Below are 21,072 nucleotides of genomic sequence, written 5' to 3' on the forward strand. Positions count from 1 at the left end.
AGCAATCCTTGATGTTTCCGCTAGATATGTGACTAAATTAATATGTTACTCTTATCTATATATTATTGAGCAGTCAACTCTTTGTATTTAATAAGAAATAGAAAATCCAAGTTGCCGATTCCATGCACGAAATGTTCATTACATCATAAAATGATAAATATCACGATATCATAAACGAGTGCATTTATGTTCTTTGATAAAAGGATCGGAATAAAAAATCAGAACACGTTGACGTGTTATCCGTGTACCGTTGTACCTTGCTGATAAATTTATCATGTCAATGAACGCTTTTGGGGCTTGATATTTGTTCGTCGAGAAATTCTTTTGTTACTTGAAAACGGACATCACGGTTGAACGAGTGACAATATATTTAGTCTCTGCTCTATAACCGTGTCTCACAAGGGAACCTCGCGAACTCGAAAATTCTGATTTTGATGAAACTTTATGTACATGTAGGGGGGGTTAATAGATGAATTTATAAATTTTCCGTTGCGGCCCAAAAACGGTTTTAAGGGATGAAACCACCCTTCATATGTAAGGCGGCTTTTTGCTTTTCTCGATATATCTCGAAAAAAATTCGACATATCGAAAAATGATTTATACAAAACTTTCTTAGTATAAACGCCTCTATTTAATCACATTACTAAAATTTTTTTAAAATTACTTTTCTGGTTTCACCCCTTAAAACCGTTTTTGGGCCGCAACGGAAAATTTCTAAATTCATCTATTAACCCCCCCTACATGTACATAAAGTTTCATCAAAATCAGAATTTTCGAGTTCGCGAGGTTCCCTTGTCAGTTAAGAAAATGAAATTTTCATTTTTGTACAGAGTTACCACCTGAGTATCGTTTTTTAAAATTTTATTGTTATGTATTTATGTCAAGAATAGTTCTTGGACCTTTTATTCTACACTCAGGACTTTGATCTCTTTATGAGAAAGGTGCACATGGGATTTTCCACGGGAATTTCCCATTTTTACGGCGGCATCGGACTCGAATGTTGGCAATTAAAGTCTCGACTGCAAGCACATCCGCGAATCCTGTTCTAGGCGCGGACAAAAAAAGCGTGAAGCTAGCTATCACTGTTGTCGTCGTTGTCGTTGGGTTTTCGCGGTGGACGACATCACCGGAGCCGGTTCCGCTTGCGTTGACTTCCCAGATAAGTCTGTATGAACATTATCCTATCGACAACGCGTGTCGCCGCGAAATCGTGGCACAATTTTTCTCCGCCGCCATCATTCCCAAAGCAGAAATTCACGCCAGCGAGACGTTACTTAACGAATTTCTTGTTTGATTCATCATTTATAGCTTATGCGTTGTAGTTAATTAAAATCTTTGGTCACGGTACTTGAACGGTCATTGAACGCTGTAATAATTTACAGATAGATATCGGTTAACCAGAATTCCATGATTTGTACACAACGGATAGTTTTTAATTAATGTGTTACATCTATTGCAATTTATAATATTTGAATCGTAAACGATTATTAATAAATTATGATTTATATTAATTAAACATGCGCATAAATGTGTGTTTAATATAACGTGGGAATGATCGAAATTTACGGAAATCTTTTCATGGAGTCATTTTGATGAATCGAGATTACACCCAAAGGTATTCCGCTCTACCATCGAAATCCCATGAAATATTTACAAGAGGTCAAGATCAAGTTCCGTAAGCATACCGATGATTTTCTTTAGTCTCGGCCGTCTGGATACAATAAAGCAATAATACAAAACATTCACGTAAAATGAATGGTACTGAACTTTGGAAAGTTTAAAAAAAATTGCTTTATCTATTGTAAAGAACTTCTACTTAGAAAATTAGTTTTGTCAAGGATATCGTTTTAGTGTTGCTCTGAGAATATATAGATTGTATAATACTTTTGTTGTATGTTTTGTTGTATTGTGTTATATATATTGTATCTCATTGTATCGTTTCAAGACTATCCATAAAAAGATAAATTTAGTAATGCAACAATGCACATGTATTGCACAACATGTAGTATGTTAAACTATGTTTTTCTTATCTTATGCACTAGGATAATAATCCTTTACTTTATTGTATCGTTAATATATATTTATTATTATAAAAATTAATATTAATATTATAAATTAATATTATAAAATATTATAAAAGTTATAATAAAAGTTAGGCATTATCATTTCATAGTGCGCCAAAATGGAAAAGAGAAAATTTCTTTGAAGGGGTACTTCGAGTAGCTGCATAGAAATAAACGAATTATTACCGAGATCGTCCGATAAACCGCTTTGCCTAGCATTTCCATCACGACTTAGCTTTTGTTATAACATATCGGATCAATTGGCAATGCTGCATTACGAAACACCGTAAACGATTTGATACGTACATGTGACGGGATATTTTCCCCAACTTGCAAGATTAATTTATATCAGCGATTACATGCGAAGTACGATATCACGGCCGTCGTGCCGAGCGCAGGGGGCAGAGGGTTATCCGCCCTGATGCGTAAGACATGCGAATTCTTTGCATTGTGCTGATACTTCTTCACCGTGAACACGTACGATTTCTTTCCGTGGTATGTATATAATTTTGGGAGAAATTACGTACACGTGTAATCGAGATAATTTCGAGAAAATCATGCATTTATTCACACGATTCGAAACCGGAGTTACGTTATGTAACTACGGGCACGGCGTAGCGCTAGCGTCGTCACTGAGTGGAGAGGACTTCGGTGTTTTCCAAATCAGCTGTTAGCAGTGAGCCGTAGTGGTGGGGGTAGCGTAGCTCGCAGGAGACGCTTGTTGGCTTGTCGGTTTAGTCTTCGGCGATACTCGGAGTGGTGTGGATCGTTGCAGTGTGTGTTCTCTATGTGTTCGGGTCGTTGATTGCGTATTAGGTGCACTTGTGTTCTTCGACGTCGCACTTAATCGCATGCGATTTGTTTTTGTGATTCGATATTCTCACGTCGCCTCTTCCAAGTAAGTAGTACTTCCAAGATCATTCGCATTTTCGTGTAGGACACGTGCCCCCGCGCTTGCGTGCCGACGAGTAACGTTCGTGTGCGCGTTGTTTGCATCGGTGATTTCCGCGATCGCCAGCGAAAGTGGAACTTTCGAAACGGAACGCGCAACATTTTCCGAAAGGTTCCCAGAACGCCTCGTTTTCTCGATAGTTTGCAGAATCGTCGTCGTCGTCGTCGTCGTCGTCGTCGTTCGATCGGCTCCAATTCACGATCCACGATTGCTTGATTATGACAACGGCGCCGTGCGTGAGTTATCAATGCTCATGCGTGTCCTTGTCCGACGAAAACGCGCTTTGATAGAGACTCGACGCTCGGTTTGAGGAGTAGTGCTTAATTTTTGTACTTTAAACTTCGGAACACAGTAAGATAGCATAAGTCTTCGCCCCGTCTTCGCTTCGCTCGTTCGCCTCAGTCGATGTCATAGCAGAAAATATTGCATGCCTATACCAACAATCATATAAAAATACTATGATAAATACGACTGACGACGACTGTACGTAGAAAATCTGTTGAGGACTCAACGATTGCGATTCGTCTGTGAATCCGATTCGAGCGTCGACGTTCCCGACAATTGTCAGTTCCTTGAAGTAAATTCGCCGAGGTCGTAGCTCCTATAACGCCGTTCCTATCGTGCATTCCGACCGCGAGGTCTCACGGTACTCCTGAACGAAACGCACGATTGTCGAGAGTGGTGTCCGCCGCGCGTCGTCTGCTCCGCGCTTTAAAAGTGTGTCAGTAGGATAACTACGCGATCCGTTTCGTTCGGTCTCTCGACACTTTTGCCCGAGCACCGTACAGCTTGGCTTCGTTGCTTCCGCGCACGGCAATTGAAACATGGTGCCGCGATAACGCGCGTTGCGAGAAGTCGTCGGCGTCGTCGTCGGCCATTTTTCGGTTTTTTGGTTCTTCAGCGAAACCTGCTGACGACGAGGTTTTCGCCTCGCCGTACGGCACTTCCTCGGCCGATCATTCTCGAAAAACCGGACCGAGTTCGATTTGGAACGCGGATTTGCGAAGACTAACACGTGTGGTTCGCGTTTGCGATTTAGCAAATTTTTATGGTACCGCTGGTAGTTTAATAGTTTAATAGTTTTTCGATCGAACGGCAATTGCGTCACACGCGACGATCCGCGTAAGAGATGCGCGTCACCGCGCGCGTCCCATGATAATTACCCGGCGCCGTTATCGGCGTCTTATCACAGTCGACCGGCGCGGATGCCACGGTCTTAATAGTAGTTGATAGTATTCGATCGAGGTAACGGTTCGAACAGTTTCACGGATTATTATCAACAGGCTCGATCAGCCGATGATCGGATAGTGTCCTCGTGGCAGGATTCGTAATGTTATTCAATCAGTCGTCGAAATCACCACAGATATTCGAATGATTTCTCTTTCGTTAACAGAGCAAGAGATACAAAGTGATAGAGGCGTTTGACGCATGCTTGGATATGCAGGACGATAAGTGGTCAATAAGCTGAGTCACCGTCTGGGATTTCCTGAAAGATAACTACGGGACATCGGCCCTAATCGAGGATCGACATTGTTGTTGCACGGCAGTCACTGCAGGATCAGCATACGGAAATATCAGTCGCTTATGTCGATCGCTAGCTCAGCGTTTCTCATTTCGTCCTCATCACTTTTTCACTTGTGACTACATTGCACGCGCCGCGACAGTGGCGTAGACAGCGAACAACGGATCCCGGATCAATGGGAGAGGAAGAAAAAATCATGGAGCGCGAGGCTCTCCCGAGCGCGGCAAAAAAGCCGGAAAATAAGGACAGCGGCTGTTTCGTCAGCCACGAGGACAGTTGCGATTTCTTCAACGACAGCATTGACTGTGGCAATAGCACTGACGACGATCAGCTGATCATTGATGAGGATGCGGAACCACCACGCACGCCAGAGAAGCAAGATCCGGCCTGCTGCGACCTAGTCGATGCCATATCCGACCTCGACGTCGGCCAATCCGTCGAGGTCTGCGACCAACCGGATGAGGAGGAGATAGTTACAGGTAAAACATGGCGTCAGCATTGAGAATGATGATGATGTTGCGTCGCACGTTTTAACGGACCGACCTCGTTCTCTCGAAACAGCCACACTGTCTCCCTTCAGTCGTACTTCGCTTGTAATTATCGAGATTATCAAGAAGTTGTACTTCGCGATTATCGATTCCTCTAATGTAAGTTTCATTAAATATAGTCGATCGGTACAAAGATCATTTTCCATCCGGTTCAGGATGTTTTGCATTGCCGAGCTTTTAATTGGATTTTCTAATGAATTAATTAACAGTGATTTTTCTCCGAGTCCGCGGACTGATTTTTCTTGTCATGGCTGTAATGCGGATTTCGACCTTCCGCTCCGCTCGTAGTTTCCAGCGCGGTAGTATCCCACGCGCGTATTTCGTTTTCGCGTTTATCGAGAGAAAAAGAGAGATTACATTTTGAGTAGTTCCGTTCAATGTCTGCGCGTGTTGATTCAGGCCGCGTCAAGAACACCTTAAAACAAGCTCGTGCGCTGCAATTTTTCATCATCGCGATCTCCTTCGCAGATGTTCTCGGTAATTAATATCTACTACGCTTCTTTATCACTACCTGCGAACCTGACGCGTAGCGTATGTATTTATTTTATTAAGGAGGACCAAATCGTCCGAAAATTGCTTCTCGTATCTCAATTCTCTTCATTTTCTAATAACCGTAACAATACCGGCGCACATTCTGTCATACGTGTCATTAGCGGAAGGGTAAACAGTTAATATCGTGGCGGAAAGGGGGGTATACAGGAGAGTAGATCTTAATCACTTTCTCTTGGTGTGCACAAGAGACCCGGTGACTGAAACGCGCGCAGGTTTTGCGCGCTTTCGAGAAATCGACCGTGTTATTCTTGAGCAAAGTACATTTTAAATTCCCGCGAGTGAACGTAATTTATACTGAAATACTACTTGTGTGTGCTATAAGCTCCATGCACGAGAGAGAATTATTTTCTTGTTAAATTTCGATAATATGCAAACTATCGCGCTAATAATTATGATTTATTAATTTATTAATGATGTAGATAATAAGAACTTTCTTCTTATTTTCTTTTTATTGGAAGGTTTCTATATATTCGACTATTGTACATATCTTCTACCATAAATATGGCATCTCGAATTACGACGTGCATCTATTGTCTCAAATGATTTATATCGATCATATTATTGGCTCTTGAAAGTAATCTGTTAAACTAGCAAACTAGTAAATAAATAGCACAATCTGCTATTCTTTTCGTTTCTTAAACAGAAGAAGCAAAGAGTAAAGGGAACAGTGTTGCTTTAATATTAATATTCATTACATTTTATTTAATTATTTCAGGGAAATTTACATTTGAAAAAGTCCTACATTTATCATAAAAGAAGCCATAGCAAAAAGCACCGTACATTTCTATCTACGCAAAACAGGATCTAGTTACGACCAACAGCTGAATGAGAAGATAGAAATCCGGGTTTTTTTTGCGTACGAACAAGTTGATCGATACGCGGAAAGGTGGTAGTTCATTCGCTGAACAACTGTACCGCGGCCACATTTACTCGCTGAACAACTGTACCGTGGTTACAAGTGCTACAGGAGATCTAAAAATAAATTGTTATCATCAATGAACACGAGAAAACATATCAAAAGCTGGCATAAAAATATCTGATCACATTCGAATATTTTCGATAGGTAAATTTTCGGATATTCTCCTTTCTATTGTAATTTTTCAAAGCTCAACCATTGTAGCCATGTATCGTATTACGTAAATACTCGCATAGACTTGTCGTGTCTCATGAGAGAGAAATACAACTGTCATTTATGAAAATTAGATCAATCGGAGGAAAATGCGGACGGTACAGAAATATCTTTCACGCTTAACATACTTTCGCGAGTATAATTTTATCTTGCGCTGAAAATTGTCATAAGAAGAAATCTTATTCTGTTATAAATGGAGTTGAAAAGTATGGCACGTACATGAATTCGCGCAAATTGAGCCTGCAGAGCCTGTTTTTATTTCGGCCGATTATTGCTTGATAAAATAAAAATTAACTTACTATACAATACAACTTATACAAAAACACACAAATCGTTGGTATAATGCAAATTCTCGTTATATCAAAGGCGTGTTGTATTTGATGTAAACGTGACTGAAGCGCAACAATCAATGTATGTGTGCCTGTTGCGCAAACATGTAACAACATGAGAATGATTGATGCAAAAATGATTATTTTGGAGTCGCGTTTTCCAGAGTCCCGTGAACTTTTAACATAGCAGCTATTCACGAATGTTGAATCGTACGGCACATTTAATATTGCAATAAAAAAACGATTACGACTCCAAATGCCTATCTAAATATGTAGAACACCATTTTCTCGATCATGAATATAGTATGTACATTACAGAACTGCTTTATTCAATACGAATAATTTTCTGTAGGGAAATATAATTTGTTGCTCTTTTTGAATAATTCTGAATGGATTCAGTATAAAAATTTTAATATAGAAGTATTAAATTCAAAAATATTCAACATTAAAATTTTTTCTTAAATTAATTAGACAGAATTAGATTTGAAAAAACAGAAAATAGGTCTGATGAAATATTTGCTATGCTGCAATTTATAGTTGTTGGAAGACCATGTAGGTAGAGTAATAACTCTATAAATGAAAAAAAAGTAATTAGCAATGCATGTATTGTTACGTGTCCATAAAAAGTATCCCTAAAAATAAGAAGCATAAAAAATATAGTTGACGAGTATTAAGCGATTCAAGATTGAGCACGCCGTAGCAACGGTAAATGTACGAGCGGGCCGAGTGGCCTTAAAAACGGGACTTAATAAACAAGAAAGAAAATGCTAAAAATTACACATGAATATCGAGTGGACGTGGACACAATAGACATAATAGACATAAAGAGATTGAATCAATGAATTCTTAATAATAAATATACATTATCATAAGATACATCTACCGATACAAAGGATTCATACAGTCGTTCTATAAATAATGCGAGGTTACTCAGAAATACGCTTGTTCGACGATAAGTAACCGACATAAAACGATGAACTCTGCATTCCTCACTTACCGGTTATTTTTATCTGAATATTTTGTTATATTTTTGTGCTTTTGTTCATGCCATCAAACGTTACTGATTAACTGCAATTCTTTATCTTTTTTCGAGAGTAGTATATTAATAGCAATATATATAATTTGGTGCGATTTGAAGTGCTTGAACAATATTATAAATAAATTTAAGATCTTAAAATTCAAGTAATTTGGTTTCAAAAAATCAGCAAAGACTCGATTGCTTGAATAAATTGCGCTAATCTTGGCACGTCTCTTTTGTGCATTTTAAATATTTTTTGTATGCATAATTTCCTTGTATTTATAAAATCAGAATGATGTGGAAATTGGGCGCAAAAAATGGCACGTTCAGAGACACGCAACTGGTATCGATGCTTCGTTCGTTTTCTCAGCCGCGTATTACGATTCGTCGTAAATTCTAAATGGTGCCATAATATTTTTCAGCGATGCGACGCGATACGATTATCTTACCCAGGGGCCCGACTACGGTTACGCACATTCGATACATCCAATGGCGTAATATTTGCCTCATTTATCATTACGAAACGGTCCTGAAAAGCGCTAGCGAATTGTGATATTCGCGCGACCAGCGAATACCCTAATTATTAAGCAAAAACTCACTTGGTCATGTCTCAATTGTTAAATGACGAGGTATGTAGTCAGCAGTCACGAAAACAAGATTTTTGCGCAATTCGCATATCTTTGTTCCGGACGAAATTATTGCTGATACGAAGCGCTGAAAACGACGCTGAAAAAGACCTAATTGTCAGTTACTTACAACAGTTAATACAATGGTTTCTATAAGAATGACTTTGACAAGCGTTTTTGTAATTATATTCGAGTACTACAGAGAAAGATTCGCTATGTGCCGTTATGTAAAGTGAATAATTTCAAGTATATAAATTGTATATAAATTGTTTGTGAAACAAAATCATACTTATAAAATTTTATAGAGTTAAATATAGAAATATTATGAAAAATCACACAAATCATTACAAATTTTGATAATTCTTGAAAAAAACTTGATAGATTCGCCAAAAATTTTTTTACTGCAAATATTATGAAGATGCTTAAATATTTCATGTATATGTAATTTTCAGTGCTTCGTATAAGCAATCGAATATCGCCATGTACCTTAATCAAGTGTGACAGACGATGAATTAATCACGAGGCTGCTCAATAAAAATCATCATTTTGATGCAACATCCTCATGATTATGGACAAACGTAATACGTAGTATTTTCTTGTTTTATCGTTGCTCTTTTTGTTGAGATATTATGACGTACATCGTATTCGACTTCTTCGATGATAAAGAAAAACAATTAAGGCAAGACTTAATATACTTTTGTACATACAAAATTTTATTGTCGCGCTCATACGAAAATGAATTCTACTTGTGACAAAAGCAATTTGATAATTGAGACGAGAGCAAAAACTCTTGTTTATCGCGTTAAAGAATGATTGTGTCCTGCTCGTTTCTCAAAAAGATTCATCTTACACTTGAGCGAATCAAATTTCATTCAATTGTCTCTAAGTTAGCAAAGAACAAAATTCGGATTGTGAATTATTACTAGAAAAAAAGTTCTAGTATAATAATTCTAGTGGAACTAGAAACTCCAATTTCTTATAATTATCAGAATCATACAATATTATCTCAAGACGGGGAAGCATGTGGACTTTACGCAATACAGATCCATATACAATAAATTTCATATGTGTATTACGCCATTGGAAATTTTAACAGCGGCCAATCCGATCGGCTGGTGCATGTGCAACGGAAAGCAACTCGAGCCGTCGTGGATAGTGCCTCTGTCGTGGATACACTGTGCTGCGGGGACCCGTTATCGAACGGGCTGAAAGCAGCCTCCGTTTGGTTCGGATTGCCGCAGCGAGGTTTTCCCATTTCTGATTTGGCCGCAGGAAGGGAGAGCGAAACGCACGAAAACAGATTTTATTTTCTTGTAATGTAGAATGGATGAAGAAAGCGCGTCTACAGGTGAACGCGCAGCCGCGTCGTTTCTTGTGAAACATCGAGCCGATCTTTTCCTAATGGGAATGTCGAAACAGATCAAAGACACATTTTCTCGAATTTCAGTATTTCTGTACTTTTTTAGTATTTTTCAGGTATGTTTGTGGCGTAGCCTCAAACTTTCTCTGCTTTCCTTGAAATAATTTTGTTTATATTGAGCGACGAATAGCGCTCCGCGAATATAATTAATTTTTATAATTTTATACGTATCTTTTTTATTAATTTTAACGTCGGAGTTTTTGTGAATTGAAAGAGACTGTCATATTTCATTATATTAACTCAAATTCAGGAACCAGTTTAGGAATCAGATTCCGCGGTTGTGACGTAAGAGTAGCAGCACGATAGAGATTTCCTTCTGTCTGCATCGCGCAAAGGCAAATAATTCGCTGAGTGCACCTGTACCAGCTTCTGCGGACGCTTTTGGCATACTTCTAATTGTCTCGCACGCTTCGGTATTCTAGTTCGCCTCAAAGTGGCACATACGAGAAGCAGAAACATCTGGCGTCAATTTCCAAAGATACTAATGACCATGAATCGAGCTAAATTAACAGTTGATTCTCGGGTCAAGGATTTTGCTCGATTTTTCCGGCTTCTAGTCTCCTTGGCGCTTTCTTGGTTTTCCTGTCCTTTTAACATACTCGGAAGTATTCATTATGTTCGAATATATTTTTCTAAATCTTCTCGTAAAAAACGAAATAATAATAAAAATCTGTTAAATTTTTATAAATTATATTTAGTATGTAAATTTGAATACAGAAGATTAACATGTAAGTATCCAGAAAGATTAAAGAGATACTTTCCGGACTATTTAATATAGTAAACAGCATCTCTTATTAATAACAAAACATTTGCGCAGACTTTCTGAAAATTCGCAAAAATTAGCTCGAGGAAAGTCGGCTGACAGTATTGTAGAAATGGTGCATTGTTCCTCTTAAAGCTTATATAGAGGTGACCGAAGTATGCTAAAAATAATAAAGTTGACGGAATACTCCAGCCTTGAAAACGTTTCGTTTACTCTTTTCGTCATTTTTTTATGTTCATTTTCGAGCACTACCTATTGCAGTCCGGTCTCTTCCATTTGCATTTATTAAGATAGCTTATTACCATGCGCTTTATCTCTTGCTTTCTTGCGGAAGAACGCGACCGAATAATATCGCATATAATTTCTCGTAGCACCTGTTTTGCGCGCTGCTGTTTTGCGCTTGTGTTTGTCACGTTTGTTTATTTACACATATCGTATTTCTCGGCCACGAAGAGGCGCGAAACTTGCTGAGATTGTCACGAATGTCTTCTCATTAACGTTTCGTTAAACCGTGGTATCATCGCCGATGGCACGCATTAGCATTGACTAAATTAGCGATCATGCGCGAAGTGTGTGCCCGTGCGCCGATATGCGAGCGAAACAATTGTGCCGCGTACGTTTTCTTCTTTGCAAACGGATATTGGAGGTGTCTCGGTGTCTCTAATGTATGCTTTCGAATGCAGAATACGTATCTTGCATAGAAGAAACACGTGATGGTCACGCGCGCGTGTCGTTAGTAAGTAAAGATAAAGCGCGGATTTGCTTGACGCGTTGTTTTACCCGAGAAATTAACGTATCAGATAGTCCTGGTTAAGTTTAATTGTCGTTATCCGATAATCTCTGCAACCGCGCAAGTTTCCCGGTTTTGAATGAGAAGTAGTTTTACGCTGATTAGGCGTGGTCGTTTCTTGTGAATCATCGCAAAATCAAATTTTCTTAGATGCTGCTCTTAGTTAGGAGAGGCATCGTTATATTCGCAAAAAGAATTATGTGTATTAATTATTTTATGAATTGTTGTAAGTGATGTAAATGATATAGGACGATAGACGAAGAGCATATCGAAGCTATATTTCACAAAGAAATTTATTTATTATACATTGATGCGTCGGACTAATTGCTCCGTCAGTTTGCAACGTTATATAAATAATCCAGTTTAATTATAGTTGTATAATTATAGCGATAGGATGTTCGCGTAGAGAATGCGAGCTCAGACGCTCGTGTATTGTTATAGACTTTAATCGATGACATGAAAAGTGCACTCTTCGTCTTCCTTGTGTCTCAAAGGAAGTGAAATTGAGGTGATGTAGTTCAACATTTTCAACGTTTTGCGTACCACGAGAGTAACGTGTGCATATTACTTTCACATTTGTCAGTTTCACCTGGTAAACTCTTGGTGAACAAATGCAAAATTTAATCCCTCGCGAACATAGTTGGATGGCTGACGATTCACACCATTTCTTTTAATCTAATTTAACACATCACCATAATCGAGCCATTATTAATGTTAATTTGCAATGTCGTGCATTAATGCATTACATTGCCAATCGGCAGCCACGACAAAATAAGAAAAGTCGCACAAATAATGAGGACGATAAATACACGACATGACTATAATATGCACATAAATTGATGAATATACGTATAAAGTAAATAATATTAAACAATATGAAGAAATATGTGTAATTTGAATAGGAAGTCATTTAATGCCTGTCTTTATCTGTATTTTTTTTGGTTTTTAGAAATAGCTGTTTGTTAAGAGTTGTTTACATCAGTCGAGCTGGTATCGCGTGATCTTGTATATTGTTTTACACATCTGCAAATTGCTTTATTACGTTCATCATATCATTTTACTGCTTTTGCCTAAAACAGAAGGTTTGATTTATGTTGGAAATCGAAATAAGATGCAAAATACGTCTTTTCCGTTACGTATAAAAATAATAAGAAAGCATGTAATTTTTGTTTGTTCTCTATTATTTATAGAGAATTAATTAATTATTGATAAAGGATGATGTGCACACCTTAAAAGAAATATGCATTTTAATGTATTTTGTCTTCAACACGTCAGCGTCAGTTCTTTGTTCTCTTCTTGTATAATATTATTCGTGACGACAAACGATTCTCAAATACTCAGTTAACAGTAACGAACTTAATGGAAAATCTACGATTATTATGGATGAGAAAAGATTGACGTGTAGACTCCCAATTAAGTAGGTCACGTAACACGTTTCGGTTCTTGGCATCGATAATGAAGAAAAACGGATCTACAGGTCACCGGAATCGCGGCGGTTGTAATACATATATATCGACATGGTACCTTTCCATTTAGAATTAATTATTTTAAATCGCGTCCTTCGCTTCTTCGAACATTATTCCTAATATTCTTCCGCCTAAATTGAAAAGTTCTCGTGAAAATAGTCTGAATGGTAACTTCGAAGAAACTGGTATCGTTTGTATTAATGTCATTTTCTTAGTAGAAGAAAATTGGAGATTAGGTGATAATTGATTGATAATAATGAAATAATGTATTAATGCAAGAGGTAGCTTTTCAACAATTTTTCCTTCAGTTTAAAATTTGTTTAAACGTTTTTGAATTTTGATTAACATTATTGTTAAAACAAAAATAGTATTTGATAACAGTTCTTGAGATAAACGATTTACGGCAATTATGATTATCGCGGGCATGCCTTTTAAAAATCAATCACCTTAATTCGAAGTAAATTAGATGATAATTGCTGGGTATTGTATGTATGCGTTAGCTATACATACACACGAAGGTTGTGTGAAAATCCCTGAAAACGCGTCTAAATTTAGCGACTCGTGTATGCATATAACGTCAAGTGCCCTTCTATTTATAGAACCCGCATCGCGCATGTGCATGTGTATTCGACAATAATCGCATTCAGTCGTGCTACATTCATGACATTGGGTTGGTCGGTCATTTGTTCAGATTAACCGGTTCTGGGTGCAGTTTATAAAAAAAAAGCGTGATTAAAGAAAACACCATGAGAGAGCAGTTTGGCATAAATGAGAAATTGGAAAAAAGTCCGAAAAAAATAGAATGAAATATACAGTAGAATAGAAGTACAATAAGAAAATCTTTAAATTCTTTTTCTTTGAAATTTTTTTACACGCGTATGTCCTGATTGACGTCCTGAAAATTAATGATGAATTAATTTCCTATTTAATTTAAAATTTAAATGTATTAATCCTGAGCGTTAATAAAATTGAACGATAATTAATATTCATATTATTGTGTTTGTGTGCAGAAATAAAAGACAAGATAATAATCTTTAACAATAGCGAATTGTGTTGTAATCGAAATACTGATATACGAGGATTGAGATCGTTCAACATATCTTAGTTAATTAGGTTTACAAGATTAATTTTGTTTGCTACTATTAATGCGATTACATACTTATATGCAAAATTCAATCAGATAAACAAAGTCACGAAAACAGATTGCTTCGCAGAATGAATAAATATTTTATTAGTGTTTCCTAGTAATATTGTTAGCAACAAACTATTGCTTTGTTCCAAATAGCGCGATTAATCCTTAAACGAAAATTATTCGACATTTACACTATTTTTACACTATTTTGTACACTCATTTGAACATTACAATCTAAGATTTCTTTGTTAAAATTTAGTGCTAATAACATATCAATATATTATATAATATATAAAGCGTAATATTAATAAAAATATGTTTTGTTATATTTCACAATGCTCTTTTCAAGATTTAAAATAATACAGTTTTGCGTATTATGTTCTTTAAACATATAAATTAATTGATTTTTAAAGAGAATAGATATTGATAAAGAAATTGGATGAGAAATGTCTGTTATCTTATCGCCATGATACAAAACAGATTATTTATAATTTTAACATATAACTTGAAAATGCCTGAAAAATTGTTTTTATATTATCTAACTGCAAACTACATCGAGATCGATTATATACGTCTCAATAAACATTCTTCAAAAAAGGCCCGCAGAATTGTAGTCTGAGAATCACTACTGCATCGCAACGTATTTCGCCACATGCATGCGCTCTTGTAATCACCGCGAGATACTTTATATTGTCATACAGTGTGCATTGTGATAAAAGCATTTAGCATGACAAAGAGAGAGAGAAGGAGAGAGAAAGAGAGAGGAAGGTGACAACACCACGGCGAAACAAATTTCGCAATTGCATGCTAAATAAAGCAAAAAACTTGCCGAGAAAGAATTCAAAAATCTAGAAGCACTTTACATTCGATAAGGTGGATTGTTATGCAACATTAAAATGGCATAGAAACAAAAGGAAAGGGAAAGACAGGAGAAAAGGCCGGGTAGTGCAGAACGATCTGGTGGGGAAAATTTCTACCTGATAAATTAAAGAGACCAAATCAATTGTTCTCGTTATCAACTATTTACGCAACGACGACGACGCTGTCTGTGTTGGACGTCGCAGATGCTCTCGCAAAACTTGTCGATAAACTTGATGATTCAAGGGAGGGAGAGAGACGCATGAGTGACATGCACGTAACATGCGGAACGTTTGTTATGTCATCGCCACTGCGGAGTCGATGCCGGCTGTCTTTCCTCTGGCATAATTACGCTGTAAGGTGAATTAATATTTAATCGTGACACGCGCAACCCGTCGCGAATTTCGAGTTTAGCTACCTGCGGGCTAATCATTTCCCTGATTTCTTGTCATTTCTACCGTTTGTTTCTCATTTCGTTTCCGTATTAACATTTTCTTAATCGAGTTCTTAATCGATTTCAACCGGTTCGAACCTGATATATAATATATTAGAGTAAAAATTTTTGTCGTAAAACCTCTTTCCAAATGCCCTTAATCATTTTCAGATATCTGAAGAAACAGTCGAATCGCTATTTCGAATTTCTTACATGCTGTAGTTTCGCATTAACTAAACACAGGTGCAAACGAGGTACAAGCAATGTGTGTTTAAAAATTTTGTCAAGGTCAGATCCAAGACTTATGTCAATGATTCTACAATTTGACACAGTTAATTTTACAGTTAGCAATAAATGAATGCAGTACTAGTTGACAATATTGCCAATATTATGCAAAATAATTTTTTAAATCCCAGCAGAAATTACATATCAAATAATAAACTTGTTTGCATCGCTGATAACAAAAAAAAACATTAAAGTGCGCTTTGGTGCCTGTAATTCGTCGCAGAAAGCTACGAGGATGAGAGATTAAATATACTTCGAAGCTAATAACGCTTCGAGGCTATTTTTGCCGTGCTTGCGTTCCCAATGCGTTCCCTCACATCTGCAATTTTCTCGCGATTTTTTTCAATGGGGACATTCGAATTCACGAACTTGGGATTCCCTGCGGCCGCAGTCCACGATGGAGCAGTCCTCGCCTTCTTTCCTCGCCGGTTGAGATCTGTACCGGCAAGTAAACAAGCCGGTCTGCCGCAAGTAAGGTCTAAATATAAAAACGTGACAAATCAATACTGAACGCGTGCCCTCGTGCACGATATATCCGATAAATATCGAACGGATTATCTAGAGCGGCTTCATCCGCGTGCACACGTGCATCGTTCCTAATCGGCCGTCTGGCCGTTGCAATCGAACATGTTGGAGTGATTACACGTATGTACCAGACGTGCAACAGGACCGTTCTTATCACTAGTGTGTTCACACTAAATATTTTTCTATCTCACTTTCTACGAGTGCATTCGTGCGAGCTAGAAAAAAGTATTCTTCACATGTTGGAAGAATGGATAGAATTTTTTGTACATACAAGCATCTTCTTTTATAATATAATATATTGTATGCAATGACGAGAACAGCAAAGTGCATAAATAGCAGCACAAATACACACGCATACATAAGGAATTCCGACTTGCCGCAGCAAGACTTGGCAATCACTATCTCGCCAAGCAACTAATTAAATCTGCAAAAGCAGAAAAAAGAAGGAGCTAAATTGACCAATAAGATTAACTGAAAACGCTTCGCAGATTGCATAACTTGCATTGCACATATCTTTCAAGACTTCCACTTCCCGCTCTCACGATCATGTCAGTATTTCGAGGAAAGCGACCCCCAAGATTCCAGGCGAGGGGGTCACGCAGCGAATTCCGTGTCTAGTTCAGTGTTGCGTCTACGGAGGACTATTACATCAGCAGGGCTATCTATATTTTTATCTCAATAAAGATGGATAAGTTTTTCCTCGTTGGGGTCGGCGCTGTGATTTGCAGATCCGTTCGCAGCGGCGGCGGTTGTGGCTTCCACCTCGCCTCGATTAATCCAGATAGGAGCTTACTCTGGTTGCACGTGTACCGTCACCCACACACGTGCGCGAGGCCGGCCTGGCGAAGTGTGTGCGCGTGGCAGTACGGTACCAAGTAACGGTTGCGCCACGGTATACCGGCCACGCGTTCGTGCTCTTTTCTCTCTCTCTCTCTCTCTCTCTCTCTCTCTCTCTGTCGGTCTGTCTCTCTTTATTGCCACTGCGAAGGACACGGATAAATTCCGGCGTCTCTGCCAGTTTACGTGATTTTCTTTTACGTTTATCTGTTTACGATATCATGAACCCCCCGCGCGCAAATTGCAAGGTGCTTCTTGCTGCCGTGATGATGGTCCTGTCGTTTCCGCCTCGTGTCGCTAAACCGCAATTAAACCGAACTTGTAAACACGGGGAAATTTGAGAAAAGCATTCTCGGAAGTGTTTCTTGTTTTTGGAGAACGATCTCTTCTGGTTGCATTTTGACGCATCCTGCTTTTTTAAAAAATTCTTATTTTTCCTTTTTCTCTTTGTTGTTAAATTGCGTAATGCGGCATGTATTTCAGATCTGTTTGGAGAAATTCTTTTATAGCATTTCGAAACAAGCATGCTCGACAAATTACTGTTTGTCGATCATGAGACGCACGTGCAGTTGATTTTATTTTTTTTCTAATAAGATTACGTATGACTAATATTATATGCTGCTCATTATTGAATTAAAATATATTTTCATAATCGTTTACATTAATTATAGTACATTTGACAAGACGCTGATTTCTTTCGCTCGTATAATTATTAAATTATAAATCCCCTGTTATCCTCGAAACAATTGTTTTTTTGCGAATTAATTTTTATGTGGCTACTTTATCGTGCTAGCTGGTGTTAGTCACTCAAGGCTTTAGCATCGAATTCAACGTGACATCGATAACTCGCAAGATTTTCTGCTTTATAATAATTCAATGAACACAATTATTAATACTTGAAAGAGATGAACATTCTCACTCGCGTTGTAATAAGACTTTTTCAGCTGCGAATATGCGAAAGCCGGTTTTCTCGCTTCGCAACCGATCGCGCAAGACACGGATGCATTCAGAAAGAGAGAGAGAGAGAGAGAGAGAAAGAGAGAGAGAGAGAGAGAAGAATCCTCGTGCATCTTTCGATTACGTGCACACATATTGTGCATGCACGTGTTGGTGCCGACGTCGCGGTCGACGCGAAAGAAAGTAGTCGGTCCCGTTACGAAATAGCGAGTGAATGTCGGCTATCTAGGTCAGACAAAAGCGGAACTTCCGCAACGTTACTTCGCCGATCGCACCGTCGTCGCTGCAGCGAGCGACTGCGGCGTGGGCGTGTTCGCCGCGAATTAAAAGCGATAACGAGACGACGGCGGTGGCAGCGAGAGGCGCCGAACGGCGCTTTTCCGCGATTTCCTCGGGCACGGCCGCGCGCCGAAGCCGGAAGACCGAACCGGCGGCGGTCTCGGCCGCGTAGCGGAACCTGGGCTCGCGCAACGAACGAACGAACGGACTCTCGATATCGAAATCTGTTACGCAATTGATCCGGAATGACACAAAGTTCCGTGCGAGCAGCCTTGAGTACTCCGTCTTGGAATTCGGATCCTGTTTTCCGTGTCGCAAGATCGTCGTCGAAAAGCGGAAAGCCCGAAACTCTTTTTAGTCCAGAATGACCCGCGCCGGTCCTGAATCAAAAAAGAGTTTCGAGTTTTAGCTTTCACCTATCTCTCTCTCTCTTTCTCTCTCTCCCTCCCCTCTATTTTCCAATACATTATAAAACAAAACAGAGGCATACGTCGAAAGGATCCGTTTAAATGTAAAGATCTGTCAAAACGCGGGGAGGGAAGCAATTGTGAGAATTGAGCCATTTACAAATTGGTATTTATTTTCAATCATTTGAAATTGCGGTATACCCTCCCACTCGATTGTTTTTCCTTCGCGGTGATCGAGCGTCGCAAAAGGGAACTCATTAGTCACGAGAGAAAGAGACAGAGAAAGAGAGAGGAAGGGGTACCGGAATGCCGTCCTCCGGAGTAACGGAGAGAAGCTCGCTCGCGCTCGTTCGAGTTTGCCAAAGGAGGCCGGGTCGGATCGGATTGTTTCACGACCGAAATCGTTTGATTGCGCGCGCGACGTGCCAGCAGACGGAATCCGCATCGAAATTCGGGCGAGCGCCGCCGAATTTTCGGAACGGGGTCGCGGGCTACGAAACGAAGCCGATGGAGCGTATCGCGTGGCTCGGAGCGGGAGCTCGCTCGTTCGCGATAATCGCGAGCGCAGATACGCCCGGGTGGTAGTCTCCTTCGCCACCTTGACATGCATTCTCGCGCAGTTAGGGCCGGGGACGCCCAAGACGAGACTCGATCTCGATACGAGCCGCAATCCTCGCGATGCGACGTCCACCACCCGCACTCGCGCACTCGCCGCTCGCTCGTCCATAGGATTTTCCACTCGTCCGCCGCGTTCGCGCCCGCGATTACACAATCGGGATGGATCTGCGATCAAACTGGACTTTTTTGAATTCTAGGAGAAATTCTGAGTCGTTTCGTTTTACGTGCGCGATTTATTTACACCGCAGATACTGACTCACCGAGCGCGGCAATTCGCTTGAGCAAGCACTTGCCAAGTATTGAAAGCAAGTTTGAGCGCATTAGCGATCTTCGATGATATCTCGGGCAGCTCACGAGACGCATTAAGGACACATTAGGTCTTAATGAATTAACTTGTTAAGCTACATGCTGCTTATTATACTCATTATGATGAGAGAGTTCTTTTAATAAATGTCGGCTTAACCAGCTAAAGTCAAGTCGTTAGGGATAATGATTAGAATCGATTTTGTGCTGGCTCTCGAATGGGAGGGAATGGGATTCGCACGTGTGATCCGTGAATTGTTGGAAGAATGTCAGCACAATTGACCTATTATGAAGAGAAGGGAGGATCATCGCGTCATCTTTTGGCAATCTTTCCATTAATTTGAATCAACTCGTGATTCTGGCTCCTTTCGCCACGTGTCTATCGCTCTTCCTCTCTCTCGCTCTCTCTTTCTCTTTCTCTCTTCGAAACGGATTTCTCTAGTCGTGTAAATACCGAAAAAATGCAAGAATGCGCAAAAGCGTAGAGACACGGAGGTGCGAAAGTGAAAGTAACGTTTAACGAAATAATTTCTGTGCAGAATCGTGACCTACTTGCGCCGTAGCCGCGATCTTGGGCTCCCTATTTTTCGCCTTGCCGGCGAATGAGTCAACGAAATGAGTACACGATAGGGGATAGCCTTATTAGTCAGCCTTTCCTAATGTACGTACACACGGTTACGTGCACATGTTCGTATCTCTCGAGCAAACAAAACACACAGACATCTTATCGCGTAATTTTCACATTTCTTTAATATAACGCGATAATAGTGGACAATGTTGATAACGTCTGATGGCAGTGAAAGGGTCTGAGAAATACAAACATTTGAGACACTTTGTTCGGTTATCGGTAAACTTTGAGATTTATTCACTTGGAGATTAAAAGTAAAACGTATATTTACTGAAAAAAATATTATGTGAAATATTATTTGAGAAACGACATTCATTTGTTGTACCTTTGCGAGCTCAGATATTAGAGTTGCAAATGTTGGCGACTGGTTTGGCCGAGACCGGACCAAGACTTGATTCGTGGAAAAAGGCTGTAGTTCTCAGACTGACGTCGCAGTCTTCTGCACGGATGCAGAGTAATCGTGACTTACGATACTGCAATTTTAGCGTGCATCACGCTAAAGCTCCGTAAACCACCGGCTCGCAGAATGAAAGCTCGCCTGCTTAGCTGGGTGGTCCGAGGATACGAATACCAGCTGTCATTCCAGCATTTTTTGCGTGCTGCACGCATTACTCCGACATGCAAGGTTGAAG

At 39.4% G+C, this 21,072-nt stretch overlaps 1 protein-coding gene across 4 annotated transcripts in view; it reads left to right on the plus strand.

The window, feature by feature from the left end:
• LOC105282044 (ribosomal protein S6 kinase alpha-5) overlaps positions 1–21,072 on the plus strand; it is a 32,856-nt gene that overhangs the window by 2,812 nt on the left and 8,972 nt on the right. For 2 of the 4 annotated variants that reach the window (XM_011343725.2, XM_011343726.3), the window contains exon 2: positions 4,409–5,016. The exons of 1 other annotated variant lie outside the window; for it this stretch is intronic. In XM_011343725.2, coding sequence (XP_011342027.1) covers positions 4,713–5,016 — 304 coding nt within the window. In that variant the 5' untranslated portion in view covers positions 4,409–4,712. Of the gene's footprint in view, positions 1–2,678; positions 2,962–4,408; positions 5,017–21,072 lie in introns of those variants that run through there. One more of the 4 variants, XM_011343724.3, reaches the window with a different exon arrangement.

This window comes from Ooceraea biroi, chromosome 7 (genome assembly GCF_003672135.1).
Source record: "Ooceraea biroi isolate clonal line C1 chromosome 7, Obir_v5.4, whole genome shotgun sequence".
NCBI lineage: Eukaryota > Metazoa > Arthropoda > Insecta > Hymenoptera > Formicidae > Ooceraea > Ooceraea biroi.